Consider the following 22766-nt stretch of genomic DNA (forward strand, 5'->3'; position numbering starts at 1 on the left):
CAGCAGCTGAATGCTGATCTTCCCCCAATCCATAACTCACTTTGGGACTTAGGTGGGAGATAGGCACCTCACACTCCTAGAATGGGGCAGGAGTCCAGAGGCAGAAACAGGTGTAAGGGAACTTGTACCCTGAAAACAAGACGTGCATCTCCCCCTTTTTGAACCCCAGTGCCTGCACCCTGTCCCCGATTTCACCCATCTGCCCCACTCCTTCCCCTCTCTTGTGCCCCCCAACCCCTGTTTCACTCTCCTCTGGATACCTTTTGGCTTCTGCCCATCCCACCTGTGGATCACAGAAAACCCATTGGGGCTGCCAACTGATGTGCCAAAACTATTTGTGCCCCTGCTTTCCTGCCCCGTCAGCTTAGGACTTCAGTGCAAACAACACGTGTAGAACAACCTGAATGGAGCATGGGCTGACTGGGGCATTTCGACACTGTTGAAGGACATCACGCAGGGGGCTGAAGTGAATGATTGATAAGGGAGTGAATGTGGGATAATGTTCAGTTGACACCATTCTGCAGTCTCCTCCTAAAGTATTAATTAGGTAAAAATTAGTATCTACACGCCCACTGGGCATGCTTTTAAGACATGTGACTCGTTTGAGGAAAAAGAGTATAAAAATCAAGCAAATTAAATTACTGTTGGGGGATTCCTTAACTAGGGTGACCAGACAGCAAATGTGAAAAATCAGGACAGGGGCTTGGGAGGTAATAGGAGCCTATATAAGAAAAAGGTCCAAAAATCGGGACTGTCCCTATAAATTCGGGACAGCTGGTCACCCTATCCTTAATTAACGCTTAAAGAAGCAACGCTGATAGACAGAGTAGCCAAAACTCTGCTCCGTGGGCTCGGGTAGGACTGTGAGCCAGAGGGGTCTCCAGGCAGCCAAGGCCTTGCCTCGAGGGAATCCGAGACAGACCAGAGGGCTGAGGAGACCAAACCTGGAGAGAAGGAGTTGTCCATAGAATTGGTAACCACCATCTCTGTTTGCCAAGCAGGGACTGTGTGAGGCTAGCACAGGGCCTGTTTGTGTATGTTTGTGAAAGAGATTCTTGCTAAGAGGAATGTATAGCTCTTACTGTATAGTTCTTTAATGTTTAACAGAGGAGTTACGTGTTTAATGTAACCCTTTACCGCTTCTGTAATTCCTTCTCAAATAAACTGCAGGGTACACAAGATAATTACTGTGTGTGGACCTTTTTCCACTGGTGTGATCTGCTCCATTAGGAGCCATTAAAGATCCATTCAGGGGTAGTAGCCCCGGTGCCAACACTCTCCAGCTGAAGTCACTGTGAATTACAACTGTTCAACACCTCTCACTGAGGGGCCCCTGCGACTTGACTGAGAGGGAAATAATATTGGTGCATTTGTTTTTTTCTCTAACACTTGAAGGAAAATATCTGTTTGTTAAAGATTCAATCACCCACCATCTTCAATGAGAAGCTTACAAAGCTCCCAATACACATGGGAATCACCCAACCAGCCCCCCAGCAACAAGAAGGGAGCTGTGACTAAACTGTCCTGATATTGCTAAAGGGAAAAAAAAAAGACAGAATTGTTTTTTTTTTTAATTTAAATAAAACTCCCCCCCCCTCAAATGGTTGAAGTTTGTTTTCCCCCTCAGATTTTGTCCCATTTTCTCACTACTAATATTCAAATGTCAATATAAAATCTCACATGGTCGGGGGTTTCCTACCATTTCAATCTGCAGCAACTTCCCTGTATTTGGGAAAGAAACTCATGCCCCAAGTTATTAGCCCTGATGTGTGTGGGTGTGTATGGGGCGGGGGGGGATTAGATTGTGCAGAAATGGATTAAATTCCCATCAACATTCCCCCTTGTGTCTTAGAATCAAATCATTTTCCACTTTATGTCCATTAAAATTGCCATATTTGCCAACTCACATAAATCTCACGTACGTTCCCCATTGAGGAGAGAAGGGGAGAATCCCAGGGGACGAATGCAAGTCATGTGGCTGGTGCCTGGCTAGATGGCGCTGGGACCCTGCGGGGATGAGGGGCTGTAAGGACTGAATAGAACGGGACTTGGGGGAGCGGCACTGCCCGGCTGCTATCAGGACAGTTGGCAAGACCCCAACTGATTGGGTTAAACTCATCAACTATTGATAGAAAATCCTCTGCAGACTGTGCCCCATTTACCCCAAAATGCCCAGCCCCAATTTGCCCATCCCAGCTGCTGCCCCCTCCCAGCTGCCACTGAACATTCTGGATCCCTCCCTCCCCCGTCAGTTAAAGGGCCAGCACCCAGGAGAGAGAGTGGGAGAAAATGATGCTGCAGCCAAGTGGGAGACCCTGGGTCCAGTCCCACTGCTCCAACCCCCCTGACACTACTGATCCACTGTGGAACAGCTTCAGGAGGGGAGATTGAGGGAGCCCCAAATCAGAATCTAACTTTCTGAGAGGGGTCAGAGACCCCTCTTCAAATCCCTTCTCCCCCTCTTCTAGACAGGGGGAACTGGAACCTGGGTCTCCCACATCCAGCTGAGTGCTCTAACCACTAGGCTCCTCTTCCTGGATTTGGAATGAGACCCAATCCAGGAGGCAGCCTCTGATCATGCCTCTAAGCTCAGGCCCTGCATATGATTTAGGGTATGTCTGCCCTGAAAAATAGATAAATAAATAAAAGAAAAACAACCCCCACCCCCGGCAGCGAGTCTCAGAGCCCAGCTCTACAGACTCAGGCTCACACAGGACTCATGCTACGGCACTCAAATAGCTCTGTAGATGTTCCCAATTGGGTGCTGAAACCCAGCCAGGGAGTTTGTCTCACAGCCCAAGCTACAGCATGAGTGGAACCTATGACCTGGCTATTTTTAGTGCCGTAGCACAAGCCCAAGTCTTTAGACTCAAGCTTCGAGACTCGCTGCTTTGGGTCTTTTGTTGCGGTGCAGCCAGACCCTTAGAACGTCATCAGATTATCTCCCACTGGTTTGTGCATCGCTCTGGGACTCAGGCAGGAGATAGGCCTCCAGAGGCCCACAGGGAGGCAGTATTGCATGTGCCTAGAGATTCAAGCAGAGATGCAAAGGGAACTTTTTCTTTAAAAAACTTAGGGGCCAAGTGAATTTAGGCACCTACAGGTTTGACAGAGGGTTTGAGCATCATGGTGGTGCCAAAACCAGGACTTAGTGCCTAAAATAGGGACTTAGGAACTTGGCTCTTTGGAGTGTTCAGCCCTTCCACCATATTTGGCCGAGTTTGGGAGGCTGTGACGGGGTCCCCGGGGAGCAACCTGGACTGTGGGATCACTGAGTCCCCTTTCCCACCAACCTGGGGCATCCCTCTCACGCTGTGATACTGACGTCAAACCACAAACCTCTGGCAGGTGCTGCACTTACACAGACATGCACAGGCAGGGACACACCCAACTGAGTTACATGAATGATCTCCCAGACACACATGAACTATCAATAGGGAGGCTCCAGCTAATTCCCCCCAGCTCCCCAGCCTTGCACCCCAGAACTGTATTGTCCTGCACTGGTCAGAAGCCTGGCCAATATAAGTTCATTACCCAGGCCGCCCCCTCCCTGGAGGTGGAGAGGACATGCACTAGCCTTTGTAAACTGAGCTGAGATTTTCCAAGCACTTCAACCAAAACACACACTTTTAGATTAAATATCAAACAGATTTATTGACTACAGAAAGATAGAGATTTTAAGTGGTTATAAGTAGCAAATGTAGAGATCAAAGCTGGTTACATAAGAAATTAAAATAAATTTGCAGGCTAAGTTCTACAAACTAAACAGGATTTGAATCGAGCTGTGTCTCACCCTGACAGATGGTCTAGTTCCTCAATACACCGGCTGGGACTCTTTTCCAGCCTGGGACCCTCTTCTGTTATAGTTTCTTCCAGCTTGCCGGAAAGATCTTTTGCTGTGACATGGGGGTCAGTCAGTCCCCATTGGTCAAGCAGTCTCCATTGTACACAGTCTCTGGATAGTGGATTCTTTCCTTGATGGGTGTTGATGAGCCATTAACCGCTGTCTGGCTACTCCATTGTTGTACCTGAAAGGCTAGTTGTGGTGTTCCCAACCCAACAACATATTTTAGTAACATATATAGCAATAATTCATAACTTCACATACAATAACACACACAGTCCAACAGATCAAGACTTTTAAAATGATACCTCACAAGGCATACTTTGTACAAAACATATCATAATGATCTGACAGTGGTGAATATGGGGGTTCCAGGGTGCAGCTTTGAGGTACAGGGGCCTTACATTCAACTCAATGCATTTCACTTCTCTGTCTGTAACACAATAATGGTTCAATGCTGCATCTGATCAATTCTAACACTTCAGCGAATGTTCTAGGCATCAGCAGGCAGAACTGCCCTGATTGTGTCAGAAATCTGGAAGCAGGAAATGGGAGACACTTAGAGCCCCTGGCACTGGGTGGGGTGGGCAAATTGGGGCCCTTGATGAAAGAGTTGGGGGTAACTGCACCTTTAATCCCCTCTGTGGTCTATTGAGAAGCCACCTACAGCAGTGGGAGGGGCAATAACTCCTCATGGGGAAGTCCCTGCCCCAGCCAGTTTGGTTCCGGTAAACTGGGCAGGGATTTTGCAGGAGTCCTCCACACGCCCTGCCGTGACGGTGGACGGTATTTATACCTGTTGGTGAAAGTCTCCCTCTAACTCCTCCCAGCTGCGAGTGATGCAGACTCAGCAGAAATTCTGCCCACAGTTCAAAATCGAGGCAGACGGGGCAGGTGAGAGCCTCCTAGAGATGGAGCGGGGGTCGGGGGGTGGGGGGATGCAGCAGCCAGGGCACCTGGGAGAGGAACAGGGAGGGGAAATTCAGTCTCATTCATTAATTTCACAACCATGGGCCTCACCTCATGGAACTAGCTACAGGCAGAACAGCCAAAAGCCTGGAGCCCTGGCACTCTAGGGCCTGTGCACAATTAATTCTGCTTCCCCCAGGATCTCTCCTTAGACTCTCTCCTGTTGCACCGTGTGTCCAGTACGACTCGCCAGGGGCTCTTGCTTAGGGGGCCTGGCCCTGCAGAGACCTGTCACCAGCAGGGGCAGCTCCTCCTTGGGGGAGGGTGGAGTGAAGTCCCAGCAGGAATGTAACTGCTGTGCAGTGCAGCTGACACACTGTCGGGGGCAGCACCACCTGCTGCCACTGGGGAATCCTGGAGGCTGCAATACACCAGGCTGCTACCGATGCCTGTGCCTCACTCAGCCTGCAGGCAGCACAGGGAGAGGCCCAGAGCAGGGCACAGAGGTGGCTGTGGGGCTGTTTCAGCTCATATGCACTGTGAGGTCTCGGGGGGCTTGGTGATGTAGGGTTCCCAGAGGCAACATGGAATAATGGGGTGCCCAGCGCTGGCCCTGGGGGGATGGTTCCCCAGCCCCACAGATCTCACTGCCAGGATGTTTCCCCTGAGACTCAGCCTCACTTTTCCTTTTGTTAATTTCTCCCCATCCCCCCTGCTGCTTTTGCCCCTAAATTCTTTATGTACAGCACCAGGAACAATAGAAACCCTCCGCCACCCCACCCCCCCACCCCCGCCCCGATGGTGGCCACAGAAAATACTGACTCTAGGACCAATTCTCAGTACACATCTCACACTGCCCATGAGACCCCCTGTTCTCAGTCATATCTCTGAGCACAGTCCTGCATATTTGGATGGGTCCCTCCACAGCTGGGATGGGCAAATCCCCTCATGCAGCCCCCTCCCCCCGACCAGCTAGGATGGGGGACTGTGGAAAGTCTGGAGGATGAAGCCACATTAGCATTGGCCTCCCCACTACTCAGACGCAGTTGGTGGGGACAGAAATGAGGACATCCCAGTATGGGGTTCATACAGGATTTCAGGCAAGGCAAATGTCCTGCTTGGATTGGACTTAACTTTACAACCCCTGCAATGAAGTGGACCTGAGTGGACGGCTCCCCATTACATCAAACACTTTGCATCTTTCCCCATGTTAAATACATCTGAAGTGTTTTTAAACATTGGCCAAGCTAATTGTTTATCATTATCTGTATTTATTATTGCTGCACAATAAAGCCTCTAATCAGCTATAATAAGTGCCCCTGTGAACTAATGGATGACATAGTGCAGCAACGACTTCTATTCACCGTTGTGCTGGCACAGTGTCAGGGGCAGCAGCTTTGTATAATTTTTGGTGGTGCCCAGAACGGGTCCATGTCCTGCCACCTCCCCCCCAACACACACACCTGCCTTGTAAGCCGATCTATATTTTTTTAAAATAATGTAAAAATGGACTGGAAACAGTAAGCGCTTAACAGTTTCCCTCTATTGCACAGTATCACTATCGTCAGAAACATTTATTTAACTAAGAATATCAACTTGATTAATACGCTTTTGAATATGGAAACAACCCAACACTCTTAGATCAATAACCCTCAAAAGCAAATACTTTCTAAAACTAAAACATAATGTAGCCCCTTCTTTTGCAATGTTCTTCAGGAGGGAGCAAACACTTTTCATCGTTGTTCAGTGGGGGATGGGGCTGCCCCTTGCCCAGACTGGGGCAGGAATGGTGACTGTGGAGGGAAGGGGGACAGGGTGTCACGACACTCACCCAAGCCCCAGCTGCTCAGGTCCAGGAAGCCCCCTCGCCTCCCTTGGGGTGGGTGCGCCTCTCACCGTAGCCTCATGGGGTGGGGGATGGGGCTGCCCCTTGCCAAGCCTGGGGCAGGAGTGGTCAATGCGGGCGAAGGGCAGGGTGTCATGAGTCTGACACTCACCCAAGCCCCAGCTGTTCAGGTCCAGACTCCCGGAAGCCCCCTCAGAGTCACAGTTGTCTCCCTGTGGGTGCTGGGGGGAGGGGGGAACTGCCATAACATGTGCGCCTCCTCCCCTCCTCCCTCTGCTGGCACAGTAGCTGCCTCAGCCTGCCGCCAGCACCGGTCCCTTTCTTGTGAGGTAGCGCAGCACGGAGCGGCAGGGCAGCCATACGCTGCACAGGGCGTAGGTAGCGATGCTCCAGGGGAGCTGCGCGGGGGCGGCAGGTGGGGCTGTGGGAGAGACCCGGTCTCAAACATCGGTGAAATTGTGCCCCCAGGCCTTGAGTATTGCTGGAGCACAGGCACCACGGGCCCATATAACTCATGGCCCCTGCACAGCGTATTTATGCAAGTTTTCAGTTGCAGAAGTTTAGCCTGTATTTATTTACTTCTGAAAAACACCAAAAGTTAGATTCTGACTGTGTGGAGACATCAACTATTATAGAAACCACATGATAACATTTACTTTGCTTACTATATATGGGATTATAACAAAAATGTCATAGGGAAGATCCAAATGATAACTCTAGCCTGTGTTCTTGCACATAGGTTGTTAATCCCTGGGAATTGCTGGGAGCAGATTGAATCGGGCTCTATTCAGTCCCACAGAAGCGATACCAGTATGTACTGACAGCTACAGATGATTTTTTAAAATAGGTAGAAGAATTTCCACTTAGAACTGTGACAGCACATGAGGTGGAGAAGACGACATGTACAATTATATATCAACATGGATGTCGAGAGCAGATCCTGGCAGATCTAGGTTCTGAATTGAATAATGAGGAAACAGTTTACATTTGGTGTTATTTTCACTCTATGGTCAAATACACAATCATGGCTGTGTGACGGGGGCTATTAGCAGCTACAAACAGAACCCTTTGGAAGCCAGCACCCTGGTCACTGAGAACACCCAGGGCACGGGATGCAGTTAGAGAAGGAGGGACTGAGTAGTTTGAGTTTGGAAGGGCAGAGGGGATCACTTGCACCTGTAGGGAGCCTGATGGGATCCCTAGCTCAGTGCTGAGAAGAAAGCAACCATATAAAAGTCTGAAGCAGGGAGCAGGAAGGGGGCTTCTCGTAACTGCTGCTATGTTCTGATGCATCATAAAAAGTCATAAAGACACTTGGTGGAGGTTCCTGTCAGACCGCCTGCTGCTTAATTCACACAGAGGTCTGCCAGCCAGGGGTTGCAGGAACTGATGGGGGAGCCCATTCATAGTTAGAAATTTAAAAATGAACATTGCCTGAAATCTCTTCATGATACTTCATGCTGCAAATTGTGAGTGACAACACATTTTTATGTCTTGTCAGATAGTAAAAACCATACTGTATATTAACCTATTTGCCAACATATTTCCCCATGTAATAACACAATAAGATTGGATAAGAAAGCACAGTAATTACACATAATTCAGTGAGAAAGAGGGAAAGGAACGCAGATATTTCTGAAGGGAATTTTAGGGAAAAATTATCTATTTTTAGATTAAAATTTCCCTGTGTTAAAAACTAGGAAGAACACATCGCTTCAGCAGCCCATGCCACCTAGACACCAGCAGACTGGATAAAAAGCACAAATGAATCTATCAAAAGATAATTTTAGGGTATTTATTTTCAAATAATCAAAGTGAGTTTAGGGCAATCTGCCAAGGATGGCATATTGTGAATAAATCTTCAAAACTGAATTATTACATTGAAAATGTTCATAACGCATCACGTTTAAAACAAAAAGTAGTCCTAGCAATGCCATGTGATGTGCCTCCCCTCAGACTCTGCTCAGCTCGCTCTTCAAGACATTAGGTTCAATCGCTAATTTCAAGGAATTAGACCAATCGGTCACTATTTTTACAGAGCAGTAGAGAAGGTGGTGGACAGAACCCAGAGAAATTGTGATGAATTTCCTGGAGCAACTTCATTTTCTTTGTACTCTAAACCTCACACTACAACAAAAATATCACCCTTTCAACTGATTTATGGCCGAGAAGAAAGGTTTGCCAAAAAGCTTCACAAAATTTCATGTTATGTCTCACTAAGTTGCAGCGTCTTTAATACAATTAAGTTAATTTGTGATGATTGAGTAAAGGAATACAACCCCTTCTCTATTTCTTTACCAAAGTACATTTGTTGTGTCCTTATAACCAAGAACATGAGGAGCCCGGCAGTACATTGAAATCAATAGTGCACAGTGACAGTACATTACCTGCAAATAATATTTCTAAAGAAAAATAAACTAAAAAATGGAGATTGTAGAAGAGATTTCTATCAAGAGGAAGAGAGCATTTGAGGTTGGGGACCCTAATTTCTTAATTGATGTGAGTAAAAGAAAGGAAGGGTCATATCTTGATTACCAATTATATGTAGCTAGAAAGTTAAAAATCACATGAATTAATGCTGACAGGAGTTCAAAGAATATAATATAATTTTGTGAGAGTTAACTTAAATATATTGCTTAATTAATTCTATCGTTTTTTCAACTATTAATTTTCAAAGGTGTAGTGCAGGAGGTGAGCATATGTGCCCTGCTTTCCAGAAAGAACCAGTCAAGACAATAAAGAGAGGGGGAGAGAGAGAGCAGCTGCACATGTGTGTAGTTGTGATGTTTATGACACACGTACATTGTAACTGAACAACCCAGTCTGACAATTTAATAGTTTATTTTGTTAAGATAAATATTTTGGATTTCTTGAAATTCCACAGTTGAAATGCAAATGACGTTATTTAGAGATGTTAAACTTCACTATAGATTTGAGGGAAAAATAAAAAGTAATGTAAATAATTCCATTTCTACAAATAGATCTATAGGCTTGTTTTTGAAATACTGTTGAAATGTAAATTAAAATATTATTGTATTTACACCTTGGTACAATAATAATTTCTAAATTAAAATGATATTTTTTCTTTCATATTTTACATTGAGATTTCACAGGGGTAGAAAATTCTGACAGGGGTAAATGTCCCCCATCCACCCCGATCTGCTACCCCTGGGGCAGGGGACGGGGAAGGTGAGGGCTGGGGGTTGCCGGGTGTCTGTTTTTCGACTGGACGCTCCAGTTGAAAAGGGAAACTGGCAGTGTCTGGTCAGCACAAAAAGTCCAGTTGCTGCAGTAACTGGCCCCCACCACTGGGTGCGGGAAGAGCAGCAGGGCTGGGAGGGGACAGTCTGTGCCGCGGGGTCACTGTCAGGGACAGAGATTCCCTCCGGCCTGAGCTGGGACCGGGCATATTATCAGGGGAGCCGCATTTGTACCCCCAGTGTTGCGACCAGGATAGAAATAAGGGCGGAGCGTCCCAGAGAAGGTGTCAGTGAAAGTGAAGAGATGGGACCTGTCAGTCACATTGTAAAACGAGACCTCGCCCGCCTCATAGTCCAGGAAAATCCCCACCCGGCTGGGCCTGACGCTCACAGGGCAGAAGGTTGAGGGGGAGGTGATGGCCTCATATTCCCCATCCCTCAGCCACAGGGCCCAGCATCCATCCTCAGGTGAGAGTGTGACCTTCCCCTTCCTGCTCACAGATTCCCTACAAACCCCCAGAGTCCATCTTGTCTTGTCTCCCACCTCCACCTCCCAGTAACGCCTCCCGCCCGCGAACCCCTCAGCACCCAGGACAGAGACACAATAATCAAATCTCTCAGGGTTGTTGGGCAGATCCTGGCGTGTGTCTCCAAGTCTCACACGTTTCTGACCCTCAGTCAGGACGAGTTTGGGATGAGCCGTGTCTGGATCCAGAGTCACGTCCACTGGGGAGAGAGTCACAGAGTCAGGGCCGGGGGCAGGGGCTGGTCACTGAGATCAAAGGGAAATTAACCTACATCCCCGTTAATCGCTGAGGGGGGGGGTGTTGTTGCCTGAGGGGAGTCAGGGCCCCTCTAACTGTGAGGAGACAATGAGGGGAAAGGGCAGGAGGAGCGGGGGGGGGGGGGAGGGTGAGAAGCTGTCACTGGAGCCGGGGGAGGGGACAAGTAGATGCTGGGAGAGGAGAGGGGAGGGGGAGGTGAGAGGAGCAGAGGGGATGGAGGGAGGGACATAGGGGAGGGGTGGGCACAAGGGCAATGGGGGGACAAGGGAAGGGACGGGCAACAGCAGGACAGAGGGAGGTGAATGGAGGGGCAGGTTCCTGGGGGCTTCTGGGGGTGAGGGGAGGGGTGTGCATGAGGGCAGAAGAAGAGGATGGACCCCAGGGGGCACTGGGAAGCAAGGCAAGGGGCGGGCACCAGGGGGCACAGGGGGTTTGAGGGAATGGGGAAGCTCCAATGGGGCAGGGGAAATGAAGGGGAGGGTGGGATTCCAGGGGGAGAGATGATGAGGAGTGGGGCAGGTGGAAATATGGGAGGGAGCAAATGGGCAGGCACTGGTGCCAAAGTGGCAGAATGGGGGGTGAGGGAGCAGGTGAGCAGAAGAGGGGCAGAGAGAGGGGTGTGGAGAAGGCGGGACCTAGGGGGCCAGAGGGAAGATGAAGGGAGGGGTGGGACCCAGAGGTTAGGAGAAGGAGAGGTGAGGGGTGCGGCAGTGCTGAGGTGAGGGGAAGGGCTGAGACCAGGGGTCCCAAAGGGGGGTGAGGGAAGGGACTTGCACCAGGCAGGCAGAGGGGGCAAAGGAAACAGCAGGCAGCAGGGAGGCAGATGGGGCAAGGGTAGAGCTGGGACTTGGGGCAGAGGAGGAGCTGGCACCAGAGGACTGGAGGAGTGGTGAGGGGCGCAGTTGTCAAGGAGCCAGAGGGGGAGGGGAGGGGCAGGGGCGAGAAATAAAGCGAAGGTGGCATGGGTGATGGTGGCAGAGGGGCGAGAGGAGAGCGGGGTCAGTGGGGCAGAGGGTGGTGAGGGAGTGGGCAACAGGAAGGAAGGGGACAAGGGGAGTGTCAGGTGTTGGGGGCAGGGGGAGGGAAGAAAGGGGTAGGCAGCAGAAGGGTGTGGGAGTAAGGGGAAGGGCAGGTGCCAGGGGGTCAGAGTGGGGCTAGAGGAAGGGTGGGCACAGGGGGGTGAGGGAAGGGGTGGGTGTCAGGGGTCAGAGAGGGTGGGGAGAGGGGCAGGTGCCAGGAGGGCTGAGGGGAGTAAGAAGGGCAAAAGCCAGGACAGCAGGAGGTGAGGAATGGGGTGGCTATAAGAGGGTGGGGGGGGGGTGGCAGTGGTAGGCACCAGGGAAGCAGATGGGGGTGAGGGGAGGGGTGGGAGACATGGTACAGAGGAGGGAAAGGGGAGAGGTGGATGCCAGGACATAGCAGGGGTGTGAAGTGAAGGGTGGGCTCCAGGATGCAGAGGATGTTTGGGGGAGAGGGGAAGGTGCCAGTAGGGCAGGAGGAGAAGGGACGGGTGAGTTCCAGCGGGGCAGAGATGGGGGGAGGGCAGGGGCACGTGCCAAGTAGGCAAAGTGGGAGTAGAGGGGCAGGGGCCCAGGGGAGCAGAAAGGGAGTGAGAAGAGAGGGAGGGATGTTGGTGAGGGGTCAGAATAGATGCAGGGTCTCTCACAGGGGTGAGGGAAGGATAAGGGAGGGGCAAGAGCCAGAGGGGGGTGAGGGAGAGGCAGGCCCCTGGGAATCTCTGTTGCTTTCGGGCCATGTGTGGTTGGTTTCTGGCTCAGAGCAGGTCGGTGCTGTTCCCACACACACTGGAGGTGCAGCCCTGCCCCAGGGGGAGCAGCTGGGACTCTCCATTCTGGCGGGTCCCATGTGCACCACCTTCCAGCCAGGAAAACCCCACAGCCAGCCCCTCCCCTCGCCGGGCCCAGCCCCACCCCCACGGGGGCCGTGGTCTGGGTTGGGCTCACTTGGGGGGAAGTACAGTGGAAGATTCTGAGGGGGTATAAATACGCACTAATGGGCTGTTGCTAATGAGGCCCGGGCAGAGGGGAGGGAAGGGGGCATTTCCCCACTTCCTGCCCCGTCCATCTGGGAGAAGCTGCACCAGGGGCCAGTCCCAGTTCACACCCGCACAGCACGTCTGCACTAGGGGTTTGCACCGGTGCAGCTACATCGGTGCAAGGAAACCCCAGCAGACACTGCCTGAGACACTGGTGTGCCAGGAGCCGTAACTCCTCCCATCACTGGGGTTATGGTCAATAATTACAGGGTCACTGGAGCAGGGGAGCTGGACTCTGGGCTCCCAGGTGGGCGCCCGACCCACTGGGCTATAGAGTCATTCTCACTCCCACGCTCTGGCCCAGTGCCCATGGCAGTGTTTAGACACAGGGGGATGTCACTCGGATCCCAGCGCTTTGAGCCCTCGTGGCATCACATGGGGGGATTGAACCTGGGGCTCCCATCTGAGGGCCCAGCCACTGGGCTAAAGGCTAGAGGGGAAGCAGCAGCACCTTTTTCTCTTAATTGAAACTCAACAGCAAACTCGACGTGGATTTGTGAATAGTTTCTGTTGACCCGAAATATAATTTTGCAGCAAATAAACTATTTGTCCAAAACATTTCACCCAGCTCCACTGCAAACCTGTCTGAGCAACTTAGGAGCCCAAATCCCAGTGACTTGCAGTGAGTGACTGTCAACATCCCCAGAAATGCACAGTTACAGGCAGGCCAGGTTCAGGACACTCCAGAGCTGCTGTTTAATTCGCCCTTTGCAGACAAATGCCCCCTGGGCCCGTGATCTCACCCCCACAAATCAGGCTGAAAATGGAGACTTGGCTCCAGCCCAAACTCTCTGCCCAGAGCCATTTGTGCCATGGATGCTGTGAGTGGCACAGACCCTCTGCAGCTGCACCTGGGCATCTCCCAGAGCGGATAATGGTCACAGAGACCATCTCAGAGCCCCGGGGCACAGGTGTCTCCATCTAACGACTGTGCCAGCCACCCCCCCATTCTAATTAACCAGCCCTGGGTCAGACACGCTGGCAACTTTCACACCCAGACTCTGGAGACACTTTGGGTCCTTCTACAACACAGCCTGCAGAAGCGAGTCTTGGAACGGGCTGGACAGATTCAGGCTTGTGGGGCTCCCTCTTTGGAATTAAAAATAGCCGTGTAGACGTTCAGGCTCAGGCTGGAGCTCAGGCTCTGAACCCCAGGGTGGAGCCAGGTCTGCCCCTCCCAGCGCACACGGGTACATTGTCTGTGTCCACATCCCCTTCACCCCCTTCCTGGGATGGGGAACAGCAGCCACAGGGCCCCTCCCTTCACCCCCAGGGCAGGGGAGTGAGAGCCCTCAGCCTCCTGGGTATTGGGGCCTCCCAGCACAGGTTCCTGGGTGAGCGTAAAAGTGTCTCCACCCAGAGAGCTCTGTGCACCCGGCAAATACACAGATGTGCCCGTGGATCAGGATCCGGGATGGTCCTCTCCCCAGGAGTGATGGAACCTCTCTAAAAGTAGAGGGGTAACTGGTGCCCAAACCATGGCCCCACCCGCTCATGCCGGCCCTTTTTCCCCAGCTCCTGCCCCCGCACTACCCCTTCTCCCTGAACCCCCGCTCTCACACCGCCCCTTCTCCCCGACCCAAGCCCCCGCGCTCACACCGCCCCTTCTCCCCGACCCAAGCCCCCGCCCTCACACCGCCCCTTCTCCCTGAACCCCCACTCTCACACCGCCCCTTCTCCCTGACCCAAGCCCCCGCCCTCACACCGCCCCTTCTCCCTGAACCCCTGCTCTCACACCGCCCCTTCTCCCTGACCCAAGCCCCCACCCTCACACCATCTCTTCCCCCCAACACCCTGACCTCCTGGTCACTCCTCTCGGCCCCCTCCCCGCTCATCTCTCATCCTTACAGCTGGTAAAAAGTGGGAGGGAATAGCCCTCCCATTGGTAAAAGTGATTGGCCATGGCCCCTGGCCCCACTCTTCCAGTGCCCCTTACTCAGCCCCCAACCCCAGGAGGAGATGGGCCCTTGGGGCAGTGTCAGTGAGTTCAGTGCTGGGGGTACGAGTGGGGTTTTACATCCCGGCTGTTGGAACTCTGTGTATCGAGGGTACGAGGACGTCACAGCGGCCGTGTGAGCCCCACACTGTCCTGCCAACATGGCTCAGCCCTCACACCTGCTGGAGCCTCTCCCTGGGGAGGAACCGTCCCTGAGGCCCATTCAGGCCTTGGCCTCCCTGCGGAGGTGGCCGGTGCGGCTGCTGTTAATGTGAGTTACGATGTGAGCTCCTGTCTGCTGGGAACTGGACTCTCAGCCTAGTCTGAGATCGGTGACTGGGGAGTGAAAGGCCCCAGCTGCAGGGCCAGCTCCAGGGCTTTTGCCGCCCCAAGCAGCCAAAATAATAATAAAAAATAAAGCCGCGATTGCGATCTGCGGCACTTCCGCCACGACTCTACCGCCGCCGCTTCTTCGGCGGCAGGTCCTTCCCCCCGAGAGGGAGTGAGGGACCCGCCACCGAATTACCGCCTAAGAGCTGGACATGCCGCCCCCTTCCATGTGCCGCCCCAAGCACCAGCTTGCTACGCTGGAGCCTGGAGCCGGCCCTGCCCAGCTGCCCTCACTGTCCCCCTGAGCCAGCCCAGCGCTGCCAGCCATTCAGTGCAGGAACAGTGATGCTCACACTTGGTAACACAGCCAGTGCCCCCAGCGGGAAGGGCGAGGGTCTGTCCAAGGAGCAATGGGCACAATCTGCAGCAAGGGAGACTGAGGCTGGAGATGAGGAAACACTTTCTAACTCTCAGGGCTGTGAAGCTCTGGACCCAGCTCCAAGGGAGGTTGTGGGATCCCCGACACTGGACATTTATAAGAACAGGTTGGACAAACCCCTGCCAGGGATAGTCTAGTCCCTGACCCAGCCCGGGGAGCTGGACTAGGTGACCTCTTGAGATCCCTTCCAGCCCTGCATTGCTCTGTTTCTAGGTTACAGCAGTTCCTGGGGCTGGGTCCAGGGCCCTGGGGGCTCTAAGCCTGGTGTGTGGCATGTGAGAGTTAACACTGTTAGTGACCATGGCAGCTGGCAGCTCAGCATCCCTGCCAGGGGCCTGTGCTGGCACATGGCTGCCTGTACCTGGCTCAGCAAGGTGTTACTGGGCAGTGTGGACAGGACCTAGGGCTGGCACCTGTCCATAGGGTTGCCAAGCATCTGGTTTTTTATTGGAACGCCTGGTCGAAAAGGGTCCGTGGTGGCTCCAGTTGGCACTGCTGACTGGGACGGGCTACACGACATGCCACAATGCAAAGATTGTCCGCAGAGTTACTACATAGGAAACAGATGAATACTAAACTGAACATTGCTGGATTGTTAAAGGCACGACCTGAGGCCCCAACTGAGGATGATGTGAGAAAAACAGTTGAACGGAATCAAGCAAAGTCTAAGGCTTGGTCTACACTAAACCCCCAAATCGAAGTAAGGTACGCAACTTCAGCTACGTGAATAACGTAGCTGAAGTCGACGTACCTTAGTTCGAACTTACCGCGGTCCACACCCGGCAGGCAGGCTCCCCCGTCGACTCCGCGTACTCCTCGTGGAGAGCAGGATTACCGGAGTCGACGGGGAGCACTTCTGAGTTCGATTTATCGCATCCAGACAAGACGCGATAAATCGAACCCAGAAGTTCGATTGCCTGCCGCCGAACCAGCACGGTAAGTATAGACAAGCCCTAAGGCTTTCACAGACAAGCGGCAGGGTTTTAAGGAACCAAAGTTTGAGTGTGGTTCCTTCATTAGAATACGAAAACCTGGAATTTTACGCAAAGGGGACCATAAATTCACAGCTCCTCTTAAAATCATAGAGAAGAAGGGACCTTACACCTATCGACTTTCTGATGGGTGGGTATGGAATGCTTCTTATCTTGCACCTGCCTATGCACCAAGAGGCGATTATGCCAACACCCCGTCTGCATTGGATGACTTCACAGTAGAACCAACACAACAAGACATTGCACTGGAACCGGGGCTTGAGAGACGGCCTGTCAGATCCAGATGACCACCTGTCTGGACTAGAGACTATGTTATGTAGTATCTACAGTGTTTTCAGTGTAATATTTCTGCCAACAGTATAGTGTCTTGTTTCCTATTTGTTCCTGTGGTTAGAACACCAATGTTTATTTTAATTGGGAGAGTTTCTTAAGAGAGGAGGGAATGTGGTGTTTAGATGTTGTTTGTAATTATTAGAACTGGGAGCACTGGCTGTTGGGAGTCTGAAAGGACAGGAAACAGGAAGGAGGGGGAGGAGTTGAGGAGGCTGAGTGAGAGCTACCGAGGGTACAGCAGCAGCTTGGTAAAGAGGTTTCCACTTTTAAAATAAAGTCCTGGTGAAGTTTGTTAGTACCTTGCCTGGTCACTACAACACCGTGGTAAGTGCTGCCGGGACCCTGAACCCCCTCACGCACCCCCTCCCACACTCCCAACCCCCTGCCCCAGCCCGAAGTCCCCTCCTTCAACCCTCATCCCTGGCCCCACCCCAGAGCCCGCACCCCCAGCCGGAGCCCTAACCCCCCTCCTGCACCCCAAACCCCTGCCCCAGCCCAGTGAAAGTGACTAAGAGTGGGAAACAGTGAACGACAGAGGGAGGGGGGATGGAGTGAGCAAGGCTGGGGACTTGGAGAAGGGGAAGGGCAGGGGCAGGGCAGAGGTGTTCGGTTTTGTGAGATTAGAAAGTTGGCAACCTGACCTGTCCAGGTTTTCCCAGGATTGTCCCTTTGTCTATGTCACTCTCCTGGGAAATCTGTGAGTCTGCCCAGGACATGACAAGTCCCAGGTGTGTCAGTGGCTGTAGTGGGGGAGCTGTGGGGTGCTGGTGACTACGCAAAGGGAGCTCTGGGTCCAGAGTGCCTGGAAGCTGCAGAGACGGGGCAGCTTGGAGCAATGAGTGAGATCGGGAGCTCAGGACCAGCAGGGCCCAGTCACCACTGTGCAGGTACCAGCTGTGGGGTCACTGCCAGGGGCAGTGGGGTAGATCTGGTGCCATGTTCTGCTTGGTGAGGTTGGTACTTGGGAAAGTCCAGGAGCAGGAGCCTCTGGGGGCTGGTGCCCTCTCCCGGGATTTGGATGGGGTGACAGTGCCCGGGTGAGGGGACAGATGGTGTACATGAAGGAGGCAGATTTCCTGTTTTGTTGCACCTCAGAGGTGGCAACCCTAACAGGACCCTCAGCGGTGTTTGTGTAACGGCCCTGGGTGCCCCCCTCCCTCCCAGCTCTGTGCGGTAGGATACCTCGGAGTTCATGGACCCGTGGGCCAGTTGTGCTGCAATGTGTGTGCATGTCCCCTGGGCTCCCTGATCACTGCTGGAGCTGCCTAGACTCTCCCAGCATGCACCAGGCCGTCCCTAGCTATTTTGGTGACCTATGCAGCCCCCCCATGGGGGGGGCTGTGTGGGGCCCCAAGCCTCCACAGGGAGGGGGCTGTGTGGGGCCCTGCCCCAGGCCTCTGCAAGCCTGGGAAGCAGAGCAGGCTGGGTCTGGGTCACTCCACTTCCCGCAGGAAGTGGCCAGCCCGCCATCCCCCACAAAGGCCTGGGGCAGGGCCCCACACAGCTCCCCTGCGGAGGCCTGGGACCCCAGCCTGCTCTGCTCCCCTGACTCCCAGGCTTGGTGGGAGGATAGAGGTGGGAACCGGCCCCCAGCACTCACCGGTAGCGCAGCTGGGAGCCCGGGGAGCGGAGCAGGCTGGGGCCGGGTCGCTCCACTTACCATGTGGTGAGTGCAGGGTCGGGCCTGGCTGCAGTCTTCAGGGGAGTGGGGGCGGGGGCCATGGAGGGGAGCGGGGGAGCCCCCCCTGTGGCAACTCCCAGCCCTGCGGTGCCCCCCCTGCAGCAGCTCTCCGCCCCCATTCTGCCCAGGGGGCCCCCCTGCGGCAGCTCCCCGCCCCAGCTCACCTCCGCTCCTCCTTCTCCCCTGAGCACGCCAGTGCCACTCCACTTCTCCTGCCTCCCAGGCTTGTAGTGCCAATCAGCTGTTTGGTGCGGCAAGCCTGGGAGGGGAGGAGAATTAGAGTGGGGGCGGCGTGCTCAGGGGAGAAGGCGGAGCGGAGGTGAGCTGGGGTGGGGAGCAGTTTCCCTGCACGTTCCCCCCCTCCCCCCAGTTACTTGCTGTGGGCAGCCCTCCCTGCACCCCCCTGCCTCAGCTCACCTCCACTCCACCGCCTCCCCTGAGCGCGCTTTTTTGTGTCCCCAACCACTTGGCGCCCTAGGCGGCCGCCTAGTTCGCCTAGTGGTCGCACCGGCCCTGCACACACACAGCTCAGCCACAGCTGTGAGGCAGAAAAGCTGCCGCATGGGCACAATTTGTTGCAATTGGGTCAGGGGAGTGTCACAAGCTGGTTATAAAACCGTGTCTGCCCTTGCAGTGGGGACAGGGCCTCCCTCCCCCCAAATCCAGACACTGAACAGCTCCTGTCTGGGCGTGTTACGCTAGAGGGAAATTGTGCTAAAGCCTGGTCTGAGCATAGAAACCCTGCTGCTGGGAGGAGAGAGCTGAGCAGTTCAATGCAAATGATGGCCAGATAAGAATGTCCATCCTGCAGAGCCCAGGTACTGCCCTGCAAAGGTGACACCAGGGGGCAGTATTCCCTCACCAATCAGCCCTTTCCAAAAGGGAGCATGTCCCTGCTCTGCAATAAACCTGGGGTGTTACCTGCCCCTTTCCATCTGCCCGCAGTGACATTGCTTTTTCCAGCCTATTGAATGTCATAGGAAAATACTCTGTGCAGGGAAAGGAGCAGAGAGCTCCCAGGGGGAGGTGGAGCCTCACCATGGATAAAACATCAGTGGTATGTACAGTACCTGCGTAGATCTGGGCGCGTCTCCACCCTGCAACCAAACACAGACAGAGGGGTGAGAACGTCCCTGAACACCGACACGCTGATCAGGAGACAATGTCACACAGGGTGATACGGGGGGGAATGGAACTTACTGAGCTCAGCCTGGAGTTTGTCTAAAAATAAAACAAAGAGAAATGAGTCAATATCACATAAAGTGACCAGATGTCCCAATTTTACAGGGACAGTCCCGATATTTGGGGCTTTGTCTTATATAGGCACCTATTTACCCCCTCCCACCCCCCAAAAAATCCCCTATCCCGATTTTTCACACTTGCTCTCTGGTCACCCTAATATCACATTATCTTGCAGAAGAGAAGTGAATAAAAAAGACTTTAAAGCAGGGAAGTTACAATCCTTAGACTCAGCCCAGAGGCTACGTCAGCAACCAGAGCCTGGCACCTCCTGAGCAGCAAAGGAATTAGCAAGGGGAGGAATATTGTAACCCCACCCGGCCAGGTGCAGGAGGTTGTTAGAGCCAAACAGGGATCCCTCAGCAAGTGGCAAATATTAACCCTGTGAAGCCAGCAGAAAGGAGCATAAAGTACATCGGGTGAAGTGCATGATGGGAATTAGGAGGCTAACATGGAATTAGCAGAGTGACTGTCCAGAGATATAAAACAAATACCAGGGAATTATTTCAGTCCATCAGAATCAGGAAGCCTGTGAGAGAATTGATGGGTCCCCTGGATCACCAGGGGGGAAAGGGAGCAATTGAGGAGGGTAAGGACAATGCTGAGAGACTGACTGGTTTCTTTGCATCAATTTTCACCACAGAGAATGTAGGGGAGGGACCTGCCCTGGAGCTGCTCTGTTCATGAAATGAATATCAGGGATCGAGGAGTGAAGAGGAGATATTGGAACAACTGACAAGTTAAAGAGCCAGCAGCCACCATGAGCAGTATAGATCCCTGCCAGGTGCCAAACGCCCAAGAGTTCTGAAATGACGTCAGAGCGATATGGCTGAGCTGCTAACAATAATACACATCTCTCATTAAAATCAGCTCCTGTTCTGGAGATTCAGAGGGTTGGGAATGTTGTCCTCAGCTTTAAAAATTTGGCCGGAGTAATTCTGAGAGTTACAGCCCAGTGAGCCTTACGTCAGTGCCTGGTAAACTGGCTGAAACAAGAACTAAACCAGAATTCTAAATCAGCTGTATGAGAATGATGGGAACAAACCCAACTAGCACAGCTGGAAAAGAAAACTTAAACCCCTACAGCAGTGCAGCAGCAACCACTGCTGCTGGGGGGCTTCAGCATAGACACTTCCTACGCTGAGGGGAGGGATTCTCCCATCTTCACAGGTAACCCACCTCCCCCAGAGTCAGTAGCTAGATTGATTCTTCTGTCGACCTCGCACTGTCTACATCAGGGGTTAGCTTGGTAAATATAAACTACATCTCTCAGGGGTGTGGATTCACACTCCAGAAAAACGTAGCTATACCAATATCAATTCCTAGAATAGACTAGGTTGTGTCTCACTAATCTATTCAATGCCAGTGAGTATGTCAGTACAGTATGGCACATAGGAGAACCCAATGGCATAATTGATGTGGACTTTCAAAAAGTTTTTGAAAAAGTTCCTCACAAAAAGTTTTTAAGGAAACTAAGCATGTCCACACTACCACTTATGGCTCCAAAACATATGTCACTCAGGGCAGGTCTACACTAACCCCCCAAATCGAACTAAGGTACGCAACTTCAGCTACGTGAATAACATAGCTGAAGTTCGAAGTACCTTAGTTCGAACTTACCTCGGTCCACACGCGGCAGGCAGGCTGCCCCGTTGACTCCGTGGTACTCCTCTCGCTGAGCAGGAGTACCGGCGTCGACGGCGAGCACTTCCGGGTTCGACTTATCGCGTCCAGACAAGACGCGATAATTCGAACCCAGAAATTCGATCGCTCGCCGCCGAACTACCGGGTAAGTGTAGACCTACACTCAGAGGTGTGAATATTCCACCCCCTGAGCAACATAAGTGTTAGAGTGTACAGAACTATGTTGGTGGGAGAAACTCTCCTGCCCACATAGCTACCACCGCCCGCTGGAGGTGAATCATTATGCCAATGGGAGAACTCTCTCCCGTCGGCACAGAGTGACTACACTGGAGATCTTACAGTGGCATGGCTGCACCGGTTCAGCTGTGGCGTTAGGCTATGTCTGCACTACAGAGCTTCTAAGTCATCATGGGGTGAGAGGTAAAGTATTGTCCTGGATTAGAAACCCGCTAAATGACAGAAAACAAAGAGCAGGAATAAATGGTCAATTTTCATATGGAAAAAGGTTAGCAGTGGGGTGCCTCACAGGCAGGTATTAGGACGGGTGTTTAGTCTATTTCAGCGGTTCTCAAACTGTGGGTCAGGGCTGGCTTAGACTTGCTGGGGCCAAAGCTTGAGCCCCACCATCCGGGGTGGAAGCTGAAGCCTGAGGGCTTCAGCCCTGGGCACTGGGGCTCAGATTACAGGCCCCCGTCTGGGACGGAAGCCCTTGGGCTTCAGCTTTGACCCTGGCCCCCAACCCAGGGGGCAGGGCTCAGGCAGGCTCAGGCTTCGGTCCCTCTCCTGGGATCATCTAGTAATTTTTGTTGTCAGAAGGGGGTTGTGGTGCAATGAAGTTTGAGAACCCCTGGGCTATTTTCAGAGTAGCAGCCGTGTTAGTCTGTATCCACAAAAAGACCAGGAGAACTTGTGGCACCTTAGAGACTAACAAATTTATTTGAGCATAAGCTTTCGTAGGCTACAGCCCACTTCATCGGATGCATAGAATGGAAGTGCCTTGGAAAGGATAAGTCCTAAAGTGGCAAAATTTGCAGATGACACACAATTATTTCAGTTACCAAAGAACTGAGTTATTTCAGAGGGACCAAGTTTGAATAACACGATGGCTGATGAAATTCAGTGTTGATCAATGTGAGGTAACACACATTACAAGGATAAATAGATCTATACATGCAGGTTATTGGCTTTAAAATACTCAGGAAAAAGACCTGGGCATCACTGTGGACACCTCTGTGAAGATCTCTGCTCAACGTACAGCTGTATTTCAAGAATGAAGTGTCAGGATGCACAAAGAACAGGACAGAAAATCACACTTATATACATCCTCACCTGTACTGGTCGCCCTATCTCAGAAAGGATATTACAGAGACTGGCAATAATAATGATTAGAGCCCTGAAGGCAAAGCCATATAAAAAGTGATCGAAAGAGACGGGACATTTTAGTTTCGATAGGAGACTTGACAGAGAAATAGAAAACAGTGAGTGAGAGAGAGAGAAATTGGGTTCTTAGCCCTACCTTCCCTCCTACTACT

General features: G+C 52.4%; 1 protein-coding gene across 7 annotated transcripts in view; it reads right to left on the reverse strand.

Moving 5' to 3' along the window:
* Positions 1–8383: 8383 nt before the first annotated feature.
* Positions 8384–22766, reverse strand: part of LOC135975004 (butyrophilin subfamily 2 member A1-like) — a 47714-nt gene continuing 33331 nt past the window's right edge. For all 7 annotated transcript variants that reach the window (XM_065564953.1, XM_065564948.1, XM_065564947.1 and 4 more), the window contains 3 exons: positions 19552–19572; positions 19422–19448; positions 8384–10525 (listed from right to left, as the gene is read on the reverse strand). In XM_065564953.1, coding sequence (XP_065421025.1) covers positions 9966–10525; positions 19422–19448; positions 19552–19572 — 608 coding nt within the window. In that variant the 3' untranslated portion in view covers positions 8384–9965. The remainder of the gene's footprint in view (positions 10526–19421; positions 19449–19551; positions 19573–22766) is intronic.

Source organism: Chrysemys picta, chromosome 12, assembly GCF_011386835.1.
Source record: "Chrysemys picta bellii isolate R12L10 chromosome 12, ASM1138683v2, whole genome shotgun sequence".
Classification (NCBI taxonomy): Eukaryota; Metazoa; Chordata; order Testudines; family Emydidae; genus Chrysemys; species Chrysemys picta.